This window comes from Squalius cephalus (assembly GCF_949319135.1).
Source record: "Squalius cephalus genome assembly, chromosome: 11".
NCBI lineage: Eukaryota > Metazoa > Chordata > Actinopteri > Cypriniformes > Leuciscidae > Squalius > Squalius cephalus.
In genome coordinates, this window is record NC_137132.1 from 16,272,820 (window position 1) to 16,299,613 (window position 26,794).

The 26,794-nt window shown below is 37.9% G+C and overlaps 3 protein-coding genes across 7 annotated transcripts in view; 2 read left to right on the top strand and 1 right to left on the bottom strand.

Moving 5' to 3' along the window:
- The window catches only part of grik4 (glutamate receptor, ionotropic, kainate 4), a 389,008-nt gene extending 385,398 nt beyond the window's left edge, over window positions 1-3,610 (top strand). For all 5 annotated transcript variants that reach the window (XM_079885109.1, XM_079885111.1, XM_079885110.1 and 2 more), the window contains one exon: window positions 1,858-3,610. In XM_079885109.1, coding sequence (XP_079741235.1) covers window positions 1,858-2,241 — 384 coding nt within the window. In that variant the 3' untranslated portion in view covers window positions 2,242-3,610. The remainder of the gene's footprint in view (window positions 1-1,857) is intronic.
- A 4,169-nt stretch (window positions 3,611-7,779) lies between these two features.
- Window positions 7,780-13,682, bottom strand: drc12 (dynein regulatory complex subunit 12 homolog). Its single transcript, XM_079885804.1, has 7 exons — window positions 12,389-13,682; window positions 10,263-10,358; window positions 10,101-10,166; window positions 9,866-9,985; window positions 8,611-8,703; window positions 8,384-8,514; window positions 7,780-8,007 (listed from the first exon to the last, which is right to left on the bottom strand). Exons 2-7 carry the CDS (start codon window positions 10,330-10,332, stop codon window positions 7,879-7,881), a joined length of 609 nt encoding a protein of 202 aa, XP_079741930.1. The 5' UTR covers window positions 10,333-10,358; window positions 12,389-13,682; the 3' UTR covers window positions 7,780-7,878.
- cbl (Cbl proto-oncogene, E3 ubiquitin protein ligase) overlaps window positions 11,804-26,794 on the top strand; it is a 29,969-nt gene continuing 14,978 nt past the window's right edge. Inside the window, exons 1-2 of the mRNA XM_079885803.1 lie at window positions 11,804-12,350; window positions 17,616-17,863. Of these exons, the coding sequence (XP_079741929.1) occupies window positions 12,204-12,350; window positions 17,616-17,863 (395 nt within the window). The 5' untranslated portion in view covers window positions 11,804-12,203. The remainder of the gene's footprint in view (window positions 12,351-17,615; window positions 17,864-26,794) is intronic.

Consider the following 26,794-nt stretch of genomic DNA (forward strand, 5'->3'; position numbering starts at 1 on the left):
CATTAGGTAGTGTGTGTTTGTGTTTGTGTTTGTGTGTGTGAGGTGCATTTATGCATGCAAGTGTATAATTAGGGCCCTGCACTGGTATGCCTCATAGTCCAAAGGGTAACACGTTCTACCTGTCCTGTATATATCTCTTCATCCACACCACATCACATTGATCCAACACCAAGATGACCCCTCCAACCAAAGGCCCACTAACATTACAGCTCCCAGAATCACATCATTGTTTGTGTGCGGTGCCTTTTCAAACTCATGACAATCCTTTTTTTTTTATTTGCATCGAGTATGTTGATATTTTTCAGAAAACTTGTTGAGTTCTGGATTTGATCAGCTAAGATGAAATGAATGCTAATGGGATGTGGCATAATTGGGTGGAAGTAACATCAAATTTCTGTATAAATTCATCACAAGCAGCTTTTTTGTTTTATTCGTGTCAAATTAAAAGAAGTTCAACTTTTATATATAGTTCATACCAAAATGAAAGTTCTGTCCTCATTTCCTCACCCTCATGTCATTCCAAACCTGTTTGACTTTCTTTGTTTTGCAGAAAACAGTTTAGACCATCTGCCCATTTTGCCCATTGATTTACAAGAAACATTGAGACATTTCTCATAATATCTTATTTTACGTATGAAAAAAACGACACGAGGGTGAGTAAATGATGACAGAACTTTAATTTTTGGGTGAACTTTCACTTTAAAAACGTGTCTCGAGACTTTGCCTTCCTTTCTATTCATCAGCGATGAGGCTCTGCAGTTGGGTAAAAATATGTTCTGTATGAACGGCCCCTAATAGTGTTTTTTTCCTCTCTTAGACATATTCTACCCTGTAGTATTAAAGGTGTGGCCAAATGCACTGTTGTTCTGTGAATTTTCATGGGCAAAATTCAGCCATTTCAATAGTAATTCGTGTAATCTGTCATTTATCTTGAGGGCGATTTCCCTGTGCAGTTTTGCAGCAGGTTCAAGTTTGTGTTGGCCAACAGAAAGCTGCTTGGTTTGAGAGTGACTTGTGCATGAGCTATGCTTCACACAACACTACACTATTGAAAATAGATAATGGATTTCTATTGTGACCACACCTTAACTGAACAGGATGGAAACATTAAGGCTAGATCATAAATGATGTTGTGCTGGAGGCATTGGCTGATACATATTTGTCACATATTTCAAAAATAAAAATTTTGTCTAGGAATGAGTGGTTTAGTTTAAGTGGATATGCATAGTATTTCCCTTCAAATTTGATGTCACCCCAGGAAATGAAGGTGTAATCAAACTACTTAAAACTCTACTGAGGACAAGAGGAAAATACGTAATACTTTAATCAAGACATTCTTTTTGTAATATTGTGCAATAATATTTCATTCATGACAGAATTTCATTAAGATGACATAGGATAACACGACACCTCTGTTGTAAAGTGATGAAAATTCAAAGGTTCAGATCATTTTGTGTAAATAACCATCGAAACATAAATCATATTCCTCAAGGGAGCAATGTCAGCCCAATTTTTAAGCATTAAAGGCACCGTATACAAAAAATGACCCAAACACAACAGCTCCACTCACTTATCATGTCTTTTTGAAATGCAAATCTAACAATATACATTTAAAAGTGAACTTGTTGAGAATGTAATGAGCAGGCTTCGGGACGTTTTCTCTGATCTCTCTGCGGTGCATCAGTCCAGATAAACAGCCAGCGCCCCCTGTATAGTCCAGTGTTATTTTGATCAATGCTCTGGCTGTGCTGCCTTCCACCCCCTGTGTGCAGCGTGTCAGTGAGACCCCCTGGCCTCTCTCTCTCTCTCTCTCTCTCTCTCTTCCTCTCCCTCTGTCTCCGTGTTTGTGCCTCACAGCTGTCCATGTGCGAGGAGATGCTACGAGAGCTGCAGGGCATCGTGCTGTGTCAGGACAGCCTGCAGGTACGGCGCAGGCGCGGAGCCAGTGTTCTGCGACCGCAGCCTCTGCCCCTGGACGACCGGCGGGCGCGGGCCACAGCAGCGAGCCTCAGCAACGGCAAGCTGTGCACAGGCACCGGCCTGCCCGAACCCCTCTCCCACAGACTGGCGCAGGAGGCCGCCCTGGTGGCGCGAGGGTGCAGTCACATTCGCATCTGCCCGGAGTGCCGGCGCTTCCAGGGCATTCGAGTGCGCCCCGCTGGCCCACCGGGAGCTTCACCCACCCACAGCGAGGAGAGTATAGAGTGGGAAAAAGGCACCAACAACAGTGAACACGAATAACCTCTCTTACATGTGTCGGATAGACGTTAAACGACGGCTTTGCTGGACCCAGGGATTATGGGAACGTAGGCTCCGGGAGAAGGAGCTAAAGGAGATGCTGTCCGTGCTGCTCAATTCGGCCCAGGAGCTGCTTCTGGTTTCTGTACACTGTCCTTACAGCCCTCTGCTTTTGGGGGACACAGCAGAGGGGCTTTGTACTATGCAGTATATTTGTCTTACTGTGCTGTTGATTTATTTTTAAATTATTCCTCTTTTGTTGTGAAACCACTATATTGCTATTATCTCCTTCTGACGACACCCGTTTAGTTTCGTTTTTCACACAGCGGACGACTGCAGACTCGGTCCACTATCGCTCAACCTTTTTTAGAGTGCCAAAATACTTTGCATTAATTTTGTGCTGTCGCCTTCTCATGGCGGCCCCTGGCGGAGTCAAAATTAAGAGAACTGAACACAAAAACAACTGCGATCTGTTTTTATTATTAGTCATATTCTATTAAAAAGGTTTTTGGGATGTTTCTGAATGTTTGATGTGCATGTACGAGGGTTTTAGATGCTATTGAATCGAGAAAAACAAGAATTTTATTTTATTTTTTCTGGTTAAAGACACTTTTTACACTTTGTTTTTCATTCTTTTGAGTTAGATTCATATTGTTGCACTCTTTGGATATGAAAATTGCACATAGTTGTGGAAAAGTGGATGCTCCCATTTAAGAAATTTGCATTAGGAATTGATACAGATTTCCATTGACCTTTTTGTTGTCATTCTAGCAGGATTCTAGGAGGTATCAAGTGTGTTCGCTTTCAAAAAACTTGTCATGGAAGTGAGTTGATTGATTTTTGTTCCTGGCGTGGTCTTACATTCATCTGTACCACTCAATACATGATGAAATCAACAGGGTCATTCCATCTAGACATCTGTGTGATGAGATATTGGAGATTGTGGGCCTGTGTACATTAGGTATTTCTTTGTATCACATAACAGCTCATAAAGTTATTGGGGTTTTTTTTCTAGTTTGATACCAGAAACATCCATTTGTTCATGTGATGTCTTTGGTTCATCCTTCTTGTTTTCCAAGAAAGACATCTGGTCAACAACCTTTTAAAAATGGATTCCACCCATCAGTTTTTATCAACTCACCACAGCTGATGCAGAATTTAGGTACCAAAATGAAATTATTTTATTAGGCATGATGGTATCCTCAACTTGCAGAGCCAAATTGTAATAAATTGCCTTCACGTTTTGGAGAGCCATTAGAGGTTACTTATACCCATGTTGATTTTTCTGTGCATTTCTATTGAACTGAATCCATTTCTAAATGATATTTCAATACGGTGTTAGTGCCTGACGAAAATAAATGGCATTGTGTTCAGTTCTGTGAAAGTTTTTGTCTCTTGGATCTTTTGGCTCACTCTGTAAACATTTGCTTTTCTAGGTGCACAAATACAGCTCCATTCATTTACAGGTTGGAATTGCTGTGCATGTGTGTTTCAGGCATCTGATGAACAATGGCAAAGCTGTATGTGCAGGTGGGTTTTCACTAGACTTGCAGACAACTCTATGGGGCAAACTCTCAAGATGTGAGACATTTACTATGTGGGGCATGAGCACACCTGCTTTAGACTCAGAGACATTTGAGCTGGCTGAAAGAGTGTTGAACACACAAGCAAAATGACTGACTGCTCTCATAGGAAGGTTAAATCAAGCAGTTTAAGTTTACAAAAGCAAAAAAAAATATTGGCAAAAACTGCACATGCAGCAATTAATCAAATCTGTCGCAACAAATGTAGCATCATGCAAAACCTATGAGCTTTCAATGCCACTGAAATGCTCTATTTACACTCAAACACAACTAATTTATTCCATGAGGGAACTGAATAGTATTCGGCTAGTCATGTCACCTCAAAATGGCTGCCCCCATGAGGTGACCCGCTCCATGTAAAGCAAAACAGGTTTTGTTAGGTTATTAATATGACTGGGGTCTTCATCTCATGTGAGTGTATAAATTGCTTTTATCATGTACAATTTCAGAAAAACATATAATAGTTACAAACTGCCATGTGAGTGTGTCGGAGCTTCTGTATTTCCCTCAATCCTGAGTATTTTCAAACTGAAGAAATATCTACAGATGTCTAAATGATAGAAATCCTTTTAAATTCCAGGGTTCAAACACTAAGTTGTCCAATGCTATGATGGTTTGATAGTAATGAGTGTGAATTGTTCAGAGACCAAAATGTCATGGCTGAAGACAGGACTTATTAGTGAGACTTGCAAAGCTCACAGCCCAATCAGTCCAGATGCATTCCCTAGGGCCGGGCCTCTATTTCTGTCAGCATACTGCCCTTCTCCAAGCCATTTATTTCTTCATTCAGCTCTGACCTGTTTCCACAGGATGAAATTGCATCTCTAGCTTTAATTCCTTCTGGTGTTGTAAGTGGTTTGGGTCAGACAGCGAGAAATATGACTTTCTGCCGATTGACACTGGATGACATCAGCAAACTCGGTTTCACGTGTTGTTGCGTTGTGTTGCCACATGGGGCGCTATATAGTTAAATTAGTTAAAGGGGGGGTGAAATGCTCATTTTCACTCAATCTCCTGTTAATCTTGAGTACCTATAGAGTAATATTGCATCCTTCATATCTCCAAAAAGTATTTTGTTTTATTAAATTTTTAACATAAAGATAGGCTGTACCGAGTCTTTCCGGACAAAACCGAGCGGCTGGGGGCGGGCCGTGTGGGCGGGCCGTGTGGGCGAAGCTTAGCTGTGCTAACGCGCCAAGCTAGTGACAACACACAGAGACATTTGTTCAACAAACAGTTTTACTCACCGTCCGGTTCCAATGCACGACCGCGAATTTTTATCATTGTGACTGCTCGATCCTTAAGCATTAGACGATCTGCAAATCCGTAGATCTGGGCTTTGTTTATAAAACAATCATCGTCGAAATGCAGGGAACAACAGTCTTTACACAACTCCGTTTATGCTCAGGAAAACAAACTCCATCCACGGGTTCCTTAACGCTGGGTTCTTTGGGAATCTGTGCAGGGTTGTCTTGCCCTGGCAACCAAAAACACACTTCTTTGGTGACATTGACTTCCCAAAAGCCGGGCAGGGCGCTTTGATGGCGAACTGCTTTCACTCTCTTGCTCTGGTCTACGAGTGCGCGCGCGGCCGCGATCTTACCGGAGAAGTGCCCTTAGGACCCATATAAGGAAATTCCGCCCTATCTTACGTAAGACAGAGCCATACTCGAAAAAAAACTTTCCGAAACTTGTGACAAACCGGAAGGAGTATTTTTGGAACAAAAATACTCCTTCAAACGTACAACTTAGTTTTTGAAACTTTGTCCATGTTTAGCATGGGAATCCAACTCTTTACCAGTGTAAAAAACTCAGTATGCATGAAATAGCATTTCACCCCCCCTTTAAAAGTAGTTCAAGTTTTTTAAAAATGCAGCGCTCCAGCTAAAAGTAGTTCAACATTTAAAAAACAAACAAAACAAAAAAAAAAACGATTCTCTAAATGCATGATATTCCACTGACCTGCATCTTGCATTTTAACTGCAAAATGCTCTCTGTGTGAATGGGCCCTTAGGGGCGACAATGGAGCTTTTCCATTGTTTTTGCTATGTGCTATGGATGTGTTGGACACTGATTCTTTTACAGCGTCTTGCACATAAAAGGGCATTATTAAAAAATGTTATGTTCATGGTAAAAATAAAAAAAAGTTACATCTCTAGGGCTTTTTTGTTTTGTTTTTATCCTGCGTCTCACATTTTTAAAAGCATTGAATGGCTCCTATAAGTTAGTTGGAGTCAATATATAGCAACATACCTTAATAATAGCTCATCCAATTTCATGTCAGATGCATTTGAATGCAACTGTTTTAGCATAGTGTTATCTTGCTGTTTTTCACAGTTTCACAAATGATTTATGATCAAAAGCAGTATATATTAAAACAGCCTGCGCCCATTCTTCTAAATGTTTTAAAATGCAGAGTCATTGCTACAAATCTTTTTCAGGTCACTGGTTTGTCACCTACAGCTGAATTTCTAGCTATAGACTCTCTTTAATGTTCAAACACATCAGAGGTAAGTAACAGCAGGTCATAATGCTCTTTGTCTTCTTTCCACAATGAAAGTGTTGTTAACATCCCTGTGAGTGCAGGTATAATGTCATGTTCATTTTGCTGCCTTTTGTTCCCCGGCAGTGCTTGAATAAGCAGGACAACCATCTCACCATTACAGATATAATGAAATAAAAGTCTTTGTTTGCTTTCCTTTCCTTTCCATTTATTCACGTTGCGATGTATTGATCTCGGATTGGGAGACATTGATCATCTGCCTGCCAGATCAGGCGTAATGCTGGCACATAGAAAATGATGATTGTAGTGCCACGTGTCTTTCCATGAATGTTAAATTCATGACATAACAAGGTCAGTTATTTAATATGTAACTGCATTAACTCAAGATGTTTATATTGAGATGATGTTTGCAGAGTTTATTCCAGACAGCCAGTTCTCCTGGGGAATCTCACATCTGTAAATCAACAGCTGGCGTCTGTCAGGGGCATTAGAGCATTACTCTTGGAATCATATTAAGAAGAAAACAACAGGTAAACATATCTTATACATTCTATAGGGAGAAAAATAAATCAGAAAAGGTTTATTTCATTATTTTATTCAAATCAATTTAAATGTATACATTTAAACAATGAAGGACATTGCAATTGGAAGAGCGACAGAAAATAAGGCCAACAGAGACACCAGCTGGTGACAGAATGAACTGCACTGTCTGCTGGATACTATTGAAACGATTCAGATCAAATGCATACATTTTACATATAACCATTTTTCTGCATAATTTGTCCCATTCTATTCAGTGGGACAGTATACATGCAAATAGATTGATGAATTGCTTGCATAGAAATTCATTCTGCTTGTTTCATGAAGAAGGCCCAAACACAAGTCTAAACACAATGTACAAACTGCTTTCTCAAATTACACTAATACCTGGTATGTTATAATTATATATCATAATTTAAAATGTGAAGAGTATTGAAAACTATATAATAATGTTATTGAAAGAAGCCTCTTATGCTCACCAAGGCTGCAGTTATTTGATTTGAAACACAATAAAACAGTAATATATATATATTATTTTTTATTTATTTATTTATTTTTAATGTAATTTATTCCTGTGACAGCAAAGCTGAATTTTCATCATCATTACTCCAGTCTTCAGTGTCACATGATCCTTTAGAAATCATTATAGTATGCTTATTTTCCTGCTCGAGAAACATTGAAAACAGCTGTGGTGCTTTTTTTGAAACCATAATACATTTTTCAGGAATATTTTATAAATAGAAAGTTCAAAAGAACAGCATTTATTTTAACTAGAAATATTTTGTAACATTATAAATGTATTGACTGTCACTTTTGATCAATTTAGTGCATCTTTGCTGAATAAAAGTATTCATTTCTTTCACACTATATATATATATATATATATATATATATATATATATATATATATGGAGCCCAGTATGAAAAGCCCTGGCTTATGCATTATGCATGTAATTTCTTATATGTCAGAGGTCTTGATCTTGTTCTGTTCACAGTGCTCAACTAAAGACGTCCTCATATGTGAAGCGGGTTAATCCCAAAGTCACTGAGCATGTCCTTGACTTCCTGATGAAGGACTGTGCTCTGTTCTTCCCACTGCAGCCGCGTCTCAGCCAGGTGAGAGAGCAAACTGTCCAGGCAGCCCTGTACCAAGCCAATAGACACCAATTAATAAAAAACAACTCAATTTAAAATGAAAAGTAGCTTATTAAATGGGGCATGTCTCGCCATCTGGCGCAAGCATTTAGAGGTGCAGATGGTCTCTACTTCTCTAAAATACTAAATGCTGAAATGGATAACCTTTTGGATGGCAATCATAGTTGGTAACACTTTAATTAACCGTCCATTCAATTTGTTTTACTATAGCATTAATTATACCTCATTTAGTCAAGTAGATTATTCAGTCACACTTTGAAATGCCACCAAGCAATTTTAAGCTTTGTGTAGTGCTAATAAAATGTCATCCTTTCAAGCGCTGATATTTCACTTAATCACTTATAGAGCAGTGCCTCTGACTTACGTGCAGTATCTTCTCACACTCACTCTCCATGCGGTCCAGTTTGCTCTGGAGGTCAGAAATGATGGCGTCTTTTTCTGCTTCTGTCTTCTCTCGCCGCTCTCTTTCCGACTTGAATTTAACCTGACACTCGGCTAATCAAACAGAGGCCTGTCATCAGCATGTGTTTGGTTAAAGCACACTGCCTTTGATAAGCACAAGAATTTGAATATGTTAACGGCTGAACTCACCGAGCTGCGTCTCAAGCAAGTCCACACTCACTTCAAGCCTGTTCATTTTAGTCTGCAGGTCTGTTTCCATAGACCTATATTGACGGTTGAGATCTGTTCTCAAAGGTAAATACAATACATATTGTGTTAGAAATCAATGACAATAGCTTCTTACAGAAACATACTGTAAATCACACAAGTTATTCACACTACCATTTGTTTTGTTTTTTTGTATAATGACATTTTTAATTTCACAAAAGATTTCTATTACAAATAAATGCTGTAGTTTATATTCATCGAAGACTCTTGAAAAACAAATATATCACTGTTTTTCACAAAAAATATTAAGCAGCACATCTGTTTTCAAGAAATGTTTATTGAGCACCAAATCAGCATATTACAATGATTTCTAAAGGATCATGTGACACTAATGACTCAAGTGTCTCCAAAGCAGAACAACATTAAACATTATCGGGCGGTTTCCCAGTCCTCGGCCCTGCTAACATTGATCTGAAGTTAAACCTGCCTCCTGGTAGGTTTAATTTAAGCCTCAATTTAGTCCTGAAAGTAGCTTTAGTCTCCCTCCAGGAAATCATGGTCATCATCTATGTTATGCAAAGATTGCTGGCTCTCAATTAGGCTATTCCTGTCAGTAATTCATCCAAGTGGCCATATCTTTATTTGCAGGTCCTCCGCCAGTCTTAAACCTCTCTCTTCAGTTTTTTTTTTCTTCCACAACATCTCTATTGATTATATCAACCCACAGATTTCACAAAACAGTGATGTAATAAAGCTGATGATTCAATCTTTTCTGAAGTTGTTGTATTGTTCTTGTAGATGTGTGTCCATTTGCATTTAATTAATTACAAATAGATTTCCAGCCATTCCTTTCCTTTTCCTAGATTCCACAGCTGATGTGTAGGCTAAGGTTGTTTTTTTTTGCTATTTGCTTTAAACTAGTTCTATCTTGTTCAAGTATAATTTTTTTTATTGCAGTCTTTTTTCTGATGCCATTGTTTTCCTTGGATTTGCTTCTCAAGTTACATACAATTTTTTAATTAATCTTGTTTAGTTAAATTCAGGAATTCATAGTCCAGGTGTTAGTAATATGTACTTAATCTGTGTTTTAGAAAGCCATTTTTAAGCCATGATTAACTATTCAGGTTTACTCCTGTCTTAAATTAAGACCTCTCCAGTAAACCGCCAGTATATTATGAAGAATGAAGGTGTACTATATCAATAAACCTGCAATAAAGCAATATAATTTTATACAGACCTGCAGTGATGTCCTTCATGTCTGATCTTTCCTGTCTGAGCTCCTGCTCCAGATCTCTGATTTGACATTTCAAGTCATCTCTCACCACTGTAGCCTGACGCGCTACACTGCTCCTCAGTGCTGACAAGGGTTGTAGAGACGTTACTTTCTTAATGTTTTATTTTAATTGAACATCAGCCAACAGAAAAAAATCTGAGAACAGTCCATTTAAAAAAATGATAGCTATTTGCCTTACCCAGATGCTCTTTTAAAACAGCCACGTCTAAGGCACTTCTCCGGTACTTCTCTGAAAGTCCATCATCTGAGAAATAAAGGAAATATATCATGCTAATCAAATATCACTAAGTCTTTATTGTAAGAATTCCGTGTTTATAAAAGCAACAAAACAAAAAAAAACCTTTTTCTGGCGTGCTCTTTTTGGACTTTTCCTTTTTGCTGTTTCCTTTCCCTTTCTTCTTGGGTGGCATAGTGTACAGAGACTCTAGGTCTGCATCTATCGAGCAGAAGGAAAAGTTTCATTGTGTCTTTAGTGTGTATACAGAGCCGCCTGGTAGCGTGGGCGTGGCCAGAGAGAGACGTAAGCCAATCACCTTTCCAGAATGCCAATTATAGTTGTTCTACGTAACCGCATTGTACCGCGTCGCCGGCTGGTTGCCTGGAGCTGTGTATAAAGTTGCCAAGCTCGTCGTGTTGTTTTATAGACATATAAGTAATTTTAGGTATTTCTGAATTGTTTATATTATTTAAAGAGAATCTCCTTTATTCGTTTGAAATAGCCTAAAGGACGTGGAGCTCTATCACAAGTGTGTTTACTTTTCATTCAATTCAGTAAAGTTAATGACATTTGTAATGTGAATGTGAACTGAAATGATGAGAGAAGTTCAACGAACCAAGCATCATACAGCGGTGAATTTACAAAAAGTAGTTCCCCTCAAAAAATATCTGCATAATTCATCTTTTTAACCCGGAGGGCGGCGAAAGTACAATACAAGCACTTCTACTACCAATTAGCTCATGAATATTAACTACGTCACATTTACGTTGCTTGGTAACCTCCCTAGTGCTCCAGTTACGTGCCTTAATTAATATTTACATGCTTTTCACCATAGTAGGATTCGTACATTCACACGAAGAGCAAGAAGGGAGGCGGGGAAAATTTGAGACATGAAAGAGGGCGAGGTCTCACAAGGCGGAACAGGAAGAGCAATCATACAAGTGCGGAAGGGGGAGGTAGAAGGCGGTGTTTTTTTTATTTCCTTCAATAGGATATTTTCCGCAATCCAGTATTGCATTTTCATATGAAAAAAGACGATATGTGCTGATTTTATAATAAACATGAGCGCCTCCCCTACATAGATTTTGCTCGCAAGGGCTCTTGTCTTGCTTAGCCTGAACTTCCCGTTGCAAAAGTAGTGATAGGAAGTACGATTCATTCAAGCGAATCGGTTCTTTCGAACACGTCCCTTCAAAGAATCGATTCCACTATTTTGCACGTCACTTCTCTGACTATCACGTCATCACATGGTCCCTCACACTCCGGTGTTGAATATTACATGCTTGAAAAAAAGTTCAGATAAAAAAAAATCCCTGCTTGATGTATATCTGTTAAAACGTGTTTAAATATGCAAGTAATTCTTGCTAAGTTTATTGATTATAATTTGACTGGCAATAAAAAATAATTAGTCGTTCCATTCCATTAGGCGTGTTTATTGTGTTTACATTCTGACGGTGTTTATTAGGCCTATAAATTCATGTGTCATGCCCATGAGTTTTTGTAGACATGATACTGCTCATAAAAACATAGTCATTTAGAACCTGAATATAATGCATGTTCATTAAACCAATTTGCTTTACATCTAGACTGCTTCAGTCCGACCAGTTTTGTGAACCGATTTAACTGATTGAAAAGATCCGACTCAAAAGAACGGTTCGATCACTTTCACGAATCGGACATCGCTCTGCAGAAGCGCACAGAACAGATAGAGAAAGAGAGAGAAAGAGAGAGAGAGCTGCAGGAAAAGGGAACATCACGCTCGCACGGGGTGTCGTTGTGAAAGCAGTTGTTCCTCAACGTCCAGACATCCATCAAAACTTATTTTTACGCGTTATTTTTGACGGGATTCGCCGCACTACCCGAGCGTATTAAATACAGCGTGAAACGGTGGTTTCCTGCAAGGGGGATTTAATGGGAGTCTTTCATCGATAAAGCGCTTCTTCCCCCCCACCCCCCTTGACGGACCTTCGCTCGAACCGAACTGGACTCGGGCGCTGTCCTCACCGGGGGGTATCCGATCCCAGTTATATTTTGACTGCGAAACCAACACTCCAAAGTCCGAATATGGCAGGAAATCTGAAGAAAGGTGGGGGGCTTATTGGCATGATGAAGGACGCTTTTCAGCCTCACCATCACCTCCACCACTCCCATCACCAGCCCGGGGCCGTGGACAAAAAGACGGTGGAGAAATGCTGGAAATTCATGGATAAGGTGGGTGACTATCAAGCAAAAACACAAAAGATAGATACCAGAGAGAGACGTTGTAGCTAGCAGCCTCGGTCTCTTGTTAGCTTAGCCGGATGGCCTGCACCGAGGAGTCCTAATGCAATATGGCAGGGCTGCTCTGCTAAGGCAATTAGCGGAATGGTTTGCTGGCTAATAAACTATATTCAGCCAGTCAAATACTTTGGGAATATCCAGCTTTAGAGAGTAAGTCATTTTCCGGTAGGCGTCCACCCCAGCTTGCCTAGCAGGACTTCTGAATACGGTATAGGGTCCTGTGCTAAGTTAGTTGTCCTAGCTTAATAGCTTGTGGTATTACTTAATTGGTCAATATTGTTTATATTGTGAGAAGAGTAGGAATTGTTTTGACCTATCTGGACAAATGTGACTCCTCCTGTAGGTGAACGGTGTGAAAATCACAAAGTTGGTTCTAGCAACCAATATCTGACGTTCCTAGTCCTGTTGCTGGTCATTTAATTGGTTAAATTGTGTTAACTTTTAGTGTAGACGTGGATAATGTACAGTTGATCTGTCCTCTCAAACACTACTTGCTTCTCTTGTTCCTGTTTCTGTGTAATTTTTTGGATAAACAGGAAGCGTCACATCAACTTTTTATTATTTTATTAAGTACTTGCAATTGGTTTTAAGTGAAGTGTAGACTATTCTTTTCTATTCTGATGCATTCTACCTTTATTCATCAAGTCATACACTAGAATGACTTTAGACATCTAAGTATCCAGCTGTATTTAAAGCTGGTTGTTTTTGTGTTTAATGGAGATCTATCCAAGCATGGTTTGTCTTATGATCAGGTATTATCAGATGTTAGGCACACTTGGCCTTATCTAATACCTGATTAACCCTATAAAACCTACTGTATCATATCTGATACATGCATTTCTAAGGCTTCTAAATTATCAAGATAATCAAAACTTTGTACACAATCTACTGCATGCCCTCTGATTGATAGTTCACACGTTCTTTCTTTTTTGCAAGACCTTTTAGTATCATTTTAAAAATGTCCTCCTTCAGGTCGTGGTACACATGCCTTTTTGTATTTTTTATAAAGTAAACATAATAACTTTTAGATTGTTAGATATATTTTAAGATGTACCTTTACTGGACTGAAACTTGGGTTTACTTGATATTCCATACATATTTTTTTTTAGAAAGAGCATGTTAAATGAGTCCGATGTATCAAATATGATGCAAAACAAAACATATTTTGTTTAAACGTTCAATAAACTGTTCAATTTCATATGTCAGGGTTTACAGGGGTAATGTACTAAGAATTTAAACATCTGACAAGAAATTGTGTAGTAAAATAGTAATAAAAAAAAAAAACATTTTTAAAACGTTAGACGAACATCTGTCTACCAGAATGGTTTCTTTTGTTGAATTTGCTTCCTCACAATAGAAAAGTTTAAGCTGCAGTTCATGGAAAAAAGTTGTGGTTACTGACCTCACACTTCCTGTGATGTTCACACTGATACATAAGCGAAATGGTGCATCTTTCACAGGGGACTCGTTTTTAACTTATCCTGTTAAAATGGGAAACCACTTAGATTCTAAAGAAGCCATTTACTTAGTAATTTTTGCGATGTATGCCTATGTTACAAAGGAAAACTATTTAATTGTCACTGAGAAGAGAAACGGTTAATGCTTTCTGACTGAGAACTTTGCAACTTCCTATTTGCTCAGTTTCACACTGGGTAGTTTGGTTAGTGAACATGTGACATATCACATTTTCTTCATAAGCAAATCTTGTCATTTTTGCAATTTTAACATTGTAAATTTCCGCTTTATGTTAACTTGTGCCGAGTCTTAGATTATGAAACCCTTAATAGAATGTTCAGTATGAATGTCAGGATCAGTGATTCAGGATACTTTGTCAGGAGAAGTTCATCTTGCAAAACAGACCTTTCTGAAAGAAACGTTTCTTCATAGGACTTAAACATTTATTAAGTCTATCCTGACTTGGCTGTTTATTATCCAAATTAAACTCTTTCATGTTATATTCTCTCAATCCCCTGTAAATATTCAACCTCTTACAAACTCCACAAGAACCCAATGGTTGTTCTTCCCGGTTTGACTTTTAATATGAAAAAAACTTTGCATATTCAAATAAGAATAAACACAAATGTAGTTCTGTATTTCCCCTACATATACATTCATATTCACCTTGTTCACAAACACAAATTATCTACACTTTGATTTCCTCATCGGGTTTAGTAATTATGAAACCACAGGCCAATTAAGAACATTTTATTTGTAGTTGTTGATGGTAGGATTTGCATAGTATAATGTGGTCAATCATGAATACAAATTTAACACCATAAATAGGACTTTCATTTTTGATTGCGTAAATATATTGGTGCATATTTAATGATTTCTATTTTAATTGACTTCCGGGTGACGTTTTTCGTGCTTGAGACCAAGCAGATGTTTCTCCGCCCCTTTTGGACTATTTTTCTTAATTCACATTATCACTGGAAGCCATAATGAACGCACGTCTGCACATGAACGTGTAGACGAATGCATGTTTGCTGATAATTCTTAGGACGTCCTGTCGCCACAGTCTTATCTCTTGGCTGTCAGGACTGAGTGTGCATGAGAGCCAGAAGTTTTGGAGCACAAGTCAGACTGGATGGTGAACCCCCCTCCTGTGATGTCATCAGCTCCCCCACCCCCCAATCACAGCTGGTCCTGTGCTGGAGACAAAATAGATAAGAGAGGCTGCAAGCCCTCGGAGCAGCTGCACGCAGCGCCAGCCTCTTATTGCCCAAACGTGTGCTTGCGATACGGCGCTTCTCCAACTGCTGGGGTGGTGACATTTGAGCAGTTTCCCGTTTCCTCAAATTTCCCACCCGCGTCTTAATCAATAGTTCAGAAGGTGATGATGCGTGGCTTTAGTCCAGACAGAGGAGAGCCACTATGTCTGGATTTAAGCAAAGGCTATTGGACCATCAGTATAGCCATTAAGTCGTTTGGCTAATGAAGTGGTTTGAGGGCATGCACTTAATCATGATGATTTATTGTCTAGAATGGATGTTTTTTGCTTTTCTTGGAAGATTTCAACAACTTTATGGCCTCCAGTAGAATTGGGTGGAATGACTAAATATATATAAAAAAATATATATATAAAAAAAAAAAAAAAAAAAAAAACTTTATTTTATAAAGCGCCTTTAAAAGCAACTTCTCAAAGCGCTGTACACAAAATAAACAATACAAAGCTCAAGTAATAAAAGTAACATCAATAATCAAATGCTTATTAAAAAAAATATCTTAAGACTACCTTTAAAAATATCATAGTTCTGAGCTTCCCTAAGATCAAGAAGCAGAGAATTCCAAAGGACAGGAGCATATGAAGAAAAAGCCCTGTCTGAGGGCGTGTATGAGGAACAATCAACAATTTGGATTGTGAAGATCGCAGTCTCCGTTGATGGATATAACATGTGAAATACACCACTGTACTAATTCTGGGGTCAGTACGATTTAAAAAAAAAAGACATTAATAGTTTTATTCAGCAAGGATGCATTAAATCAATCAAAACTTTGTCGTATTAATAGTATGATCACTGGTGAGCTTATATATTCAATTTTATGACCGCGAACACGTCTCATCCAATCAGAATTTGGAGTTGGAATTACTAGTATGTTTTTAATTTTAGTTTTCACTTTACAATTTAGTGTTAAATAATGTATAGCTTGCCCTGATGTCAGGCATATTCATTTGTTATGAATCTTTTATATAAATCAGAAATTGATTAAAAATCGAAAATAATACAAACTTCATAGTTTTAGAGGTTATGAAACTTATTTTTAAATTGATACATTAGTTATATTTGTAAAGTATTCAATTCACTCGATTATGTAAAAAATAGGCTTTACAACATTAGTTTATATACTAATTTCCCATTTTGACTTGCGACTAAAAAAAACCCTAAAATTATATACAATACCATGATAAAAAGCTGTGATGGATGATTTTGGTCATTCCGCCCAACCCTAATCTCAAGCATTAGACTTCTGTAGGTGTCATTCCCGGTCACCAGCTATAAATGTTGTAGAAATTGAGATGCGTAGTGCTGTAGATTGCAGAACCGTGTCTTTTGTGCAAACACGGTTGTCCCCGTATGTACGTAGTTCACAAAAATTCTTCTCTGGAATGTTCTTGTTGTGTGACCTGACAAGTTTTGTGTGTGTATTTTCAGTTCAGTTAACAGTTTTAAAGCCCTTGTCAGTGTAGTTTTTATTTTTATCTTACACATATTAGGCTATACTGCAAAAGAAAACTTTGGCCCACAGAGGATATGAGGTTAAGTTTGCTGCAGTTCCGTTTTCTTGATCGATAGTTAACTTATTGTGCCTTTAGAGAATTGTACCGAATTTTTGTACACAAATATTTTTACAGAGCTTGTTGGCTGCTTTGTTAACAGACAAATATACACAAACATATCCAAACATGTATATGTTTTTTCTATAAAGCTGCTTTGAAACCATTTTGTGAGTGAAAAGCACTATACATAAAAAAAGTGAATTGAATTGAACATGGATATGAGTTTATATGTGTGTGTGTGTGTAATATTATTGTATAAAACATTTTTTGAGTTTATGAGCAAATAATACTGATTTTGTCTCAATCTTTTGTGTACACTACTGTTCAAAAGTTTGGAAAGAAATTAATACTTTGGTGGTCGCGCTTTATTTTAAGGTGACGTAGTTACGTTGTACTTCCTCAAATAAGTACAGAGTAATATTAATTTACTACATGTACATGATTACATGATTTTCAGTGTCACAGGATCATGTGACACTGGGATAAATTACAGGAATAAACTGCATTTTAAAATATACTTAAATAGAAAAATGTTATAATATTTCACAATGTTTTTTAGTTTCTACTGTAGTTTTGACTACAGTGATAGCAAATAAATGCCACCTTGGTGAACATACAACAAAGAGACTTCTTTTAAAAGCATGCAAAATATTACCCACCCCAAGCTTTTAAACAGCAGCCTATAGTTTGTCTATGTTTTACGTCTCTTTCCTTGTATTTAGAGTAGCTGTTATGTATTTTAAATGAATTTCCGTGGACTGATGTAATAAAAAAACTTTCAAAGCCATTTTCATAGCTTATGTTGTTGTTTCTGGCATCGTAGCGACACGCCATTTTCATTGGATTCTCAGTTTGCTTTTTCAGTGTTTTGAAAAGATGCCATATTTGACATGGTCTGATTTTTCTCTGCTCTGCAGGTGGTACGGTTATGCCAGAACCCCAAGCTGGCCTTGAAGAACAGTCCTCCGTACATCCTGGACCTGTTGCCAGACACCTACCAGCATCTCCGCACTATCCTGTCCCGCTATGAAGGCAAGATGGAAACGCTGGGCGACAACGAGTACTTTCGCGTTTTCATGGAGAACTTGACTAAGAAGACCAAACAGACCATAAGCCTGTTCAAAGACGGCAAAGAGCGAATGTTTGAGGAGAACTCTCAGCCCAGGTGAGCACAGATGAGTTTCTGTAAACACCATCTTTAATTACAACATTTCAGGTCACCAAATTTCTGCTCTTAGTGGCTTCATAGGCTGCAAATGTTCAAAAAGATGTTCGTTACGGTCTGTAGTGACCAAAAGGTTTCAACTTTTTCCATTTGACGAAGGCGTTGGGTTGGGTGTTAAAGCCGACATCAGAGCTCTCAGGCCACCTCTGTGCAGACGTTTCCTGAGCTACTTCATGTTTTTTGGAATGCTCTGCAACTTAATTTGGTGTGGGAGGCAAAAGCAGAAGCAGTGAAACATGGTTTGTCAGTCCTTGAATCATGTGAAACCGGTTTCTTGAAAAATTTGAGTAGAGGTTACGTTGAGTTAAGCTGAAGCCCAAGTCATATATCAAAGATGCAAATGAAGTCAAGCATGCAAGCGCTCACGGATCAGCCATTGGACTGAGATCGTATCAGGCCTGTGGTTCTTCTGCTTCTGGAAACTCTTGACTTGGTGTGTGTGTGTGTGTGTGTGTGTGTGTGTGTGTGTGTGTGTGTGGACGGACGGACGGACGGACGGACAGATGAGGAATGTGTAATGCAAATAAGACCAGTCACAAGAGGAAGAGCTTAACTGAGGCCCAGACCTTACAACTAACAGTTTGGTTTTAGAGGTTCCTGATGCAACCTTCGTTAAACCCACATATCATTTGTAATTCATCCTGATTGTCTTGTTTGTAAGTTGCCTAAAAGCACTGAAGACTGTTATTTCATTCACATAGCACTTATTCTTCCAGCCCATAAATGCCAGTTTATGTCATATACAAAAATAAATGCAGTACGATTTTCATACATGAAAATTGTTTAACGGCCTAGCTAAGCCATTGAACCCAATGTGATGTCATATATTTGGCTTATAGTTTGATCTAAAATGACCCTACAGTATGATTTAAAAGTTCTACGTTCTCGTGAGTCCCAGACATTTTCCCTCAGGAGCCGCAGCTTGTTTAGTTGATTGTAAACATCTTATTTACGTCCATACTTAATTTCTATCATTCTTATAATCACACTTCCTGTTGTACAGCGACTTCTCATATCAAAGGCCAGTCATCGAGCCAACTGTCATTTCATATTTTTCATCTTATTTTACTTCTCTGAAACTAGAAAATAATTGTCAATCTAAACATTTAGAGGTTTGGGACCTTAAGAGCTTTCATACGAAATCGTTTTGCATGACGAGGGCCTCTTTTTGAGCCGCTTTGGTGGCAAATTCTCGAATCTTAGCTAAAGCTTTTTTTGTGTCATTAGACGCTGAAGCTTTACTTAGTGTGGCTGAGGGGGCGAAGTGTTCGTATTGAGTGAGAAGAGTTTAATGATTAACTCTGACACATAAGTCATGCTCTGCACCATGCAGACACTGCTCTTCCTGTTAACGCATTCACTTCCCCTTCCTGTTTCTCCTAGTAAGCCCCCATCAGCATGCACTGCTGAGGCAAGCTAAAACCTGCTACTTATTACACTGACTGTCAGTGACAATTCAAGCTTTATAGGATCATTTTCAGCACATTTTGGTAGTTAGTAGTACTGAAGACTGTCATAGATCTCCTACATTCAAATTCATGCACTCCATGTCCAAGTCAGAAGAACTGATCTCCTCCTCTATTGCTGCCTAGCATTGGCTGCTCTAGAGGTAGAGCAAAATTTTGGCTTCAGCCCCTGCAACCTTGATATTGGTCCTGAATTGATACCTTGAAGCAAATCGACAGTAGACTGGTGAAAATGTGCAGTTGGTTTGCATATCATAAAACCGAAACATGAAAAATAATAATTGACGCATACTTGAAATCTTGTACTGGCTGATAAGACCTTTAATTCAATCTGGGTCATGCAATTAACAAGTAGGCTATCTATTAGTTGCGTATAAAACTTTCACAAATGTTCTTTACAATGACATAACAATCACAGTCTTGGCATTTTTCCAATTTTGTTCTCTCTTTGTTTTCATTTTAAAAATCTCAAACATGTGTTTCAGGCAACGCATGCATACTTTATCTTCACTGCATGTATATTTATAACAAAATAAAATATAAAACTCAACACTGCCTATTTTAAAAGTATGAAACATTTTAATATGTAGTAAAGGCAACATGTGCATATACTCTTATCTTCGCTATATGTATAATAAAATGAAATGACATAAAGCACAACCCCTCAGACAGCGCTCTGTGTGCGCGCGAAAACAGCTCGTGATTACTGAATTGAGTTCTCTTTTGCGTCGTCTTATGCTTGAACGGAAAAAAATACTCACAATAAACGCATGTCAAAATGCCCGTCTTGGCGAGTATTTACTCAAACAATCAGTTATGTCTTAACTAAATGTAAAGGAATGACAAAGAAAATGCATGTGTAAGTGTAACAGTATATTGGATTTGTGCATTAGGTCTTAAAGTCACAGCAGCCTTAAATACCTGTTGCCGTCTGTGACAGTTAATCACACAACAAAAGATGAAGAGAAAATCACTCCGTGCTCTTGACTGAGCAACCTTTGTAACTTCAATAAAAAGAAATATATGTCAAATTTTCGAAAAACTCCTGAACATGCAGATTTCATTGAAATTTCAATAGATTCTATTGTAATTGGACTAAATTTCGCTGAGCAATAGTAAAGGTTAGCAACCTTTATACCTAGGTTTAAGAGGTAGTAGGGGTGGGCGATTTATACCGGTAGATCACACGAAACATAGCACGGTTCGGGAGCAACCGAACTCAGACCACCTCCTCCAGGTAGTCTCGGGTTCAGTACCCCAGTGCGCACCCGGGTCCGCATATGACAGCGTTCATGTTAGCGACTTTTAGTGTTCCGAACTAAACTGCCAGTGTGAAAGCACCCTAACTGTTGTTCTGATGTTTTATGCGGATGCTATGCTGTCTGTGAGATATTTACAGTGAATAATTAGTGGGTCACTGTATTTTCACAGTTGACTGTTTCAGCATGCTGTTGAATCTTCTACCACATATTTATATTCCATAGTAGGGTTTCCTTGTGAAGAAATACGTATTGCATAGTGCCCTGATATCCATCTCTGTGAAATTGCATGTGCTCTCAATTTAGGTAACCTGGCATTAGTGCGTGTCATACAGCTGTTGCCAATTAAGCCAACTAATTCTGAATAGACTTTCTGACAGATGTTGCATCCTGAATTATTGTAGTTGTATTATCTAATTGTGATTATGCGTCCATACTCTATAGTTCTGATCGCTAAATTTGGACCATGCTTGACTTCGTACTCATGTTTCCCTCTCTGGTTTATTTGGTTATCTTTTCATCTTATCTGCATGTTGTAGGTCTGCATGAAAGGGCCAATTTTAGCAACAGGGAAATGAACAGCAGATATATGAAGTCAGATGCATGTGCGTCTGCAAGGTTTATTACGGTAAGGCATTATACAGTTGTGTGGTGTAACAGAAATTTGTCAGCTTGGTGGAATTTTACTGCGTCCAATTTCCATCTTGTTGTAGTCACAGCTCTGTCATAAGATGACTTAAGTCTTAACATCCTTTTACATGCGCATTCATTCTTTCTGTGAGTTGTTATGAACTTGGAGAGTATAAATTAGATGTTTCCTCTGTACTGGTCCACATTTCAGACTACATAGATGTAGTCAGCAGGGAGAGGACAGCCCATTCATGGAAGAAAATTAACGTTTACTGCAATAGTTTTTTGTTTTGTTTGTTATGCCATGTTTTGTTGTTGTTTTATTTGTGAACATTTTTGCCTGTATATAAATGCTAAAAGTTGACTTCAGTGTATTCAAGAAATACAGCATCAAGATTGTAAACGGTCGAAACACATGTCTGCAGGAGACTTTACGTTGCAAATTTTATTACAGGTCAAATAAGTTAGTAAACAATCCTTTTCTCAGTGTTTCATATTTTGCGTGCCACAAAATACTGTTTTGACCCAAATTTGGCAAAATCCCAGCTGATAGCCATCAATTCAGTCTTATAGATAGTTGTCGCATTAAACAGCACATTCAGATGTGCGATTCAACTGGCATCTCTTATCTCCTATTTTGTCTCTTGCATCCACTGTAATCATTTTAGAGGCTTGTTTTTTCTCAAGCCTAAAATGCAAAACAATTTCACAACACAACTTTTAGCCAATGATCTGTTAACCCATGTTTTGTGGTTTAGCACTATTAATTAAAAAAAAAATCAAACAAGCAACACTATCAAATGATGGTCCAACAAGCAGTTTTGTAGAAGCAGATATGTTTGATAGTAAAAGTCCTTGGTCAAAGCCTTATTCCAAGTCTTTATATTTCATGCAGAAAGTGCCGTGCCAGGCTCACATCTGTGGGGTGGTAATTGGGCTTTATTTGTATTACAGTTTTTCTCAATTGCTAACACACTATTCATGAAACAATTCACTATTTTCTCAAAACTATAAACATAGTCTTGTAACTACTCATTCTTGCACGTCAAACTCAAATATTTCAGTCAAAAACATAATAAAACAAAAAACAAAATCAAACTTTGACCTCAGATGACACACAAACCCAATTCTTCACTGCCTAGAGAACACCAGTGCAATTAGTTCAAAACTCTTATAAACCCTATGCACACCTTGGCAATAGAGAACTTAAAGGTATAGTGGAGGATCTTTCCGAATTTTAGATAAGACCCGCCCTCTCCACTTTTTGAAAAGTTTGATTGATTCACCAGAATGATTGACAATTAGGAGGACCAATAGTATAGGTGATCCACCCGAAAGTAAAAAATCCTCCGCTATACCTTTAATTAGAACCAAAACGTGGTGTAACAGTGTATTAATGAAAATATATGAATGCATATTTGCATATGCTTAAAGGGATAGTTAATCTAAAGAAATGGAATTGTGAAGGAAATTCTAGGTCTAATTCTAGTTGGGAAATCATTTTCAACTATTCGTAAATAATATTTCCTTGGTTACCTGACAAAAGACAACCCCCTTAGGCAATCCCCCCTTAGGTTGCCTCACGGTTCTTCAAAAACATGGTACATGTAAGTAGTACTTGGCCACAAATCAGTTTGGCAGTTATGAGTTTGAGGAGAACATGTGCTACAGTGAAAGTTATCTTATCTAAAATAGTGTACTATGTACTGTAATTATACTCTGTGTACGCAGTGTAAAAAAAAAACTATTTTAGATCAGTGGCATTCAAATGATGGACCGTGGACCATTTTACTGTTTCTACAGTTTAAAGTGAGCAGCTCGTCAGAACAACAGAGCAGTTCACACCACAAGTGCTCAGGGTCATTTATGGTAACGATCTTTCAGTGCTACATCCTTTATTTTTATCAAGAGCAAAACGCACCTCATTCATGTCCTTTCTGCTTCGTGCTCGTTGCTTCTCTCTCTCTCTCTCGAGACGTAAAGCATTAAGGGCTGCAGATGTCGCGGTTGTTTTAACAACATAGCAGATACACTGTGAGATGGAAAAATCGTTTTTTGTTTTTTTTCTAAAACACTGCAGAAAACGAGAATACAGCAAATACAATTATTTATATCTCAGACATTTAACTAAACCAGGTTTGTGGTAAGTTAACCCTTGGTGCCTTTAGATGGTTTTTTTTTTTTTTCCCCATTTAGCATTACTATTAGGCATATTATAAAGCAATGTTATAATTTGGAAAATGATTTAGAGATGGCGAAGGAAGACAAAAAAACGTTGAAATTACTAATTAACTTTGTTTTGTGTTCATAATGAGAGATTTGATTATAGATTATGTATGTTGTTTGTTTTTAGTAGTTTATTACTTTGAGCAAAATATAAAAATGGTTCATTATTTTCTTAAGAGGTAAACCCTGCACCCCCCCAGTATGTTTTTTTTTTTTTAATTTTTTTTATACATGTCTAAATAAAAAAAAAATTAAAAAGAGTTCACATTATTAGTTTATATTCTACACTTGTGTCTATGAATGCGAACATGGTTAAACTTAGGGTAAAAAATTAGGGGTTTTTTGTGTAAGGTTTTTCAGAAAACAGAGAAAATTGCAATGTGTGTAAAAACGGATGAAATAGTTTTAAGAAGTGTGTCATAGTATTGAGAACTGAATTAATGGTTTGGGAAATTGGGCCAAATAAATCAGTTACAGTGTGTTAGCAATTGAGAAAAACTCTTATCATTCATTGTTTAGCGAGTTATATTGTTCTTGAGATTGCAGGAACTAAGTTACCCTGAAATGAAGAGCTGAGCAGCCAATGATTCGGTTCTGTGTATAAATCGGTAAACGTGTCCGAACTTCCATCAAAAGGATTGTTTTGTCAGTTTTTCATGAGTTTGTTCACGCAGGGAGCGCTTCGGATGGAAACACTGTTAACACGTCCGAGGATTGTATTGCAGCTCGAGTTACTACGTCCTGCATCTCGCTCCACATAGAGCCGAGCCCAGCTAAGCACGGTCGAGAGACACACTCAAGCAGTGGGACGTTGTATTTATTTATGGCCTACTGAACACTAAAGGATAATGCAGCTCTCATACTCTTGCTATATTACTCTCCACTTATATTATACACTCCAGACTTAGCACACAACAGACATGCTTCCCCATCTCTTTCGCTTTCAAAGTCACAGTTCTCCTGTTTCCTAGTCAAGGGTTATGTTGAGCTGGCATTCAGTCTGTTCTTTAGTTCTTCCTCTGAAACACTGCTCTTTAAAGTGATAGTTCACCTGAAAATGACATTTGTGTTATTCATTCTCACCTTCATATCATTCCAAACCAGTCTGACCCCCAACAGAGACATTCTTCAAAATATATATCATGGAAAAAATGTATCGCACGTTTTTACAAAAAGATTAAGCAGCACAACTATTAATATGAAAAGTTTCTTGAGCATCAAGCATCAGCATATTAGGATGATTTCTGAGTAATGTAATTGAGTAATATTGCTGAAAATTCTGCTCTGCTGTGACAGGAATAAATTACCTTTTTAAAATATATTCAAGTAGAAAAGTTATTTTAAAGCAGCAGTCCGTAGCTTTTTGTGTTCAAAATCAAAAGAGAGTACATCATGAATCCATTTACCAAACTGTGTTTTTGTCTTCTCCTGAATCACTACAGTAATAATTGTTTATATTCAGACTATTTTAGACTGGTTCGGGTCGGCACCGTTGTGGAGTAGCCCAGTACCTACGTGACTCGTCATAGACATAAACGCAGAGAAGTAGCTCTGGCTACAACGTTCTTCCATAAGACGCATACAGTTCTGTTTATTAATCGCTAGAGCACCAAAAGTTACGGACTACAGCTTTAAATTATAATATTTCACAATATTACTGTTTTCAGATCCCAAACTTTTGTAGTGTATTTAAAATGAACATAAAACATTATTTACATAAATTAATATTATTAACATAAAATAGGCTAAATGGCAAAATCGAAACAATTTGGTTTTGAAACGTCTCTACATATTTACTCTGGTTTTGTTTTGAGGATGATGACATGTCACACAACCTGTCCATGTTGGCTTCTGCTTCATTTGATTAGCTTCTACCAAGTGACAGATGAGGCCTTTTTAAGCCTATTTATTTTGCTATCTCAGCTATGCATGATTATATGATTACTGGTTAGTTAGTTTATTTGCATTTTCAGAACAGACCACACTTCAGAGGACAACTTCTCTATATATCACCTGACACAGTGGATAAGAATAGATGGTGTCAGATCATTAAACAAAATTTGTTTGTGTGAGTGCATTGAATCTCACTGGGCACCATGTTCGTGTATTTTATGTAAAGGCGTGTGTGTGTGTGTTTGCTTGAGTGTATGACTGCTGTCACCACCACTTCCTGACAGAGATCCGGTGTGAAGCCAGTTCTGGACAGTTAAATTTGTCTAGGGGTGGCTGCGTTGACAAGAAAACACAGAATCCATGATCTGTTCGAGTATTCTCATGAACACGTTGTTTAGACACAGTTTCCAGTTGCACAAGTCTGATATTTGAGGAAATGTTAAATGTTTTAGGGAAGTTGGCTGTTGAAATGTGCATTAGTTGAGCAATTGAAATCATGTAATTTAGTGCATACTGGCTCTGGTGTTTTTGTGTGTGTTGACAAATGAAGGCAGGCGCTAAAGAGAGACTGTAGGTGTGACTCTTCTGAACTGTAGACTCTTTGATGATCAGCCGTGGGCATGAGCGGACCGCTCTCGCTTTCTCCAGTTGGCTTGGCTGTTTTATCACGGAAAACAGGAAACAGGAAGGGAGCAGCCAGCTGCAGGTCAAAGGTCAGGCCAAAAGAGGAGGAAAGCTGACAAAAGCACAGTATCTAGGCAGGGCTTGGCCTACAGCAACAGCAAGGAGAGGCCGGCCAACCGAGAGATTGGGGAGGAGGAGCAGGCAGTCATGAAACAGCAATAATGAAGCACTCTGTCCGGCACTATGCCTGTGCCTATATTGAGAATCACATTTTTTAGTTTTAAAATAGAGATCACGATTCTCCCACGATTCTGAACTGACAGCTAAACAAAATAACATGTAATTTTACTACAGATTCTGACAAAATGTTAATTGTTCCAGTCTATAAAAATATATTTTTTTTAAATCTAGGCTATTTAAATGAATGATTCGATGACTCCCTCATAAAGACTTCACTCCTTTCATTACTGGATGATTCAGCGATTTTAAACGAATGTCTTGAATTAATGATTTAATGATGCATTTATGACGCATACGTTTAAGTCACTGTTGTCGCCACCTGCTGATGTAATGATAATTGATACAGTCGTTAATATGCGTCAAGTTGCGTGCAAAAGATCGCTACTGTAGACATCAGTGTTTATATCCGAACTGTAAACTTTTATACCAGTACTTCTGTGATACTCTGAATTATTGTAACACAAATATTGGTATGTATTGGTCTCATCTTTCTAATATGAATTAGCCGGTTCAAATACATCATTAGGCATTAG

What these genes read in the sequence shown, in the direction of transcription:
- drc12 (XM_079885804.1), bottom strand. Translation starts at nt 10,332, where the DNA reads ATGCCACCCAAGAAGAAAGGGAAAGGAAACAGCAAAAAGGAAAAGTCC. An exon ending in CTTGCTTGAGACGCAGCTCG is followed by an intron (nt 8,515 to 8,610) that starts GTGAGTTCAGCC and finishes CTGTTTGATTAG; the next exon opens with CCGAGTGTCAGGTTAAATTC. An exon ending in AGTGTGAGAAGATACTGCAC is followed by an intron (nt 8,008 to 8,383) that starts GTAAGTCAGAGG and finishes GGCTTGGTACAG; the next exon opens with GGCTGCCTGGACAGTTTGCT.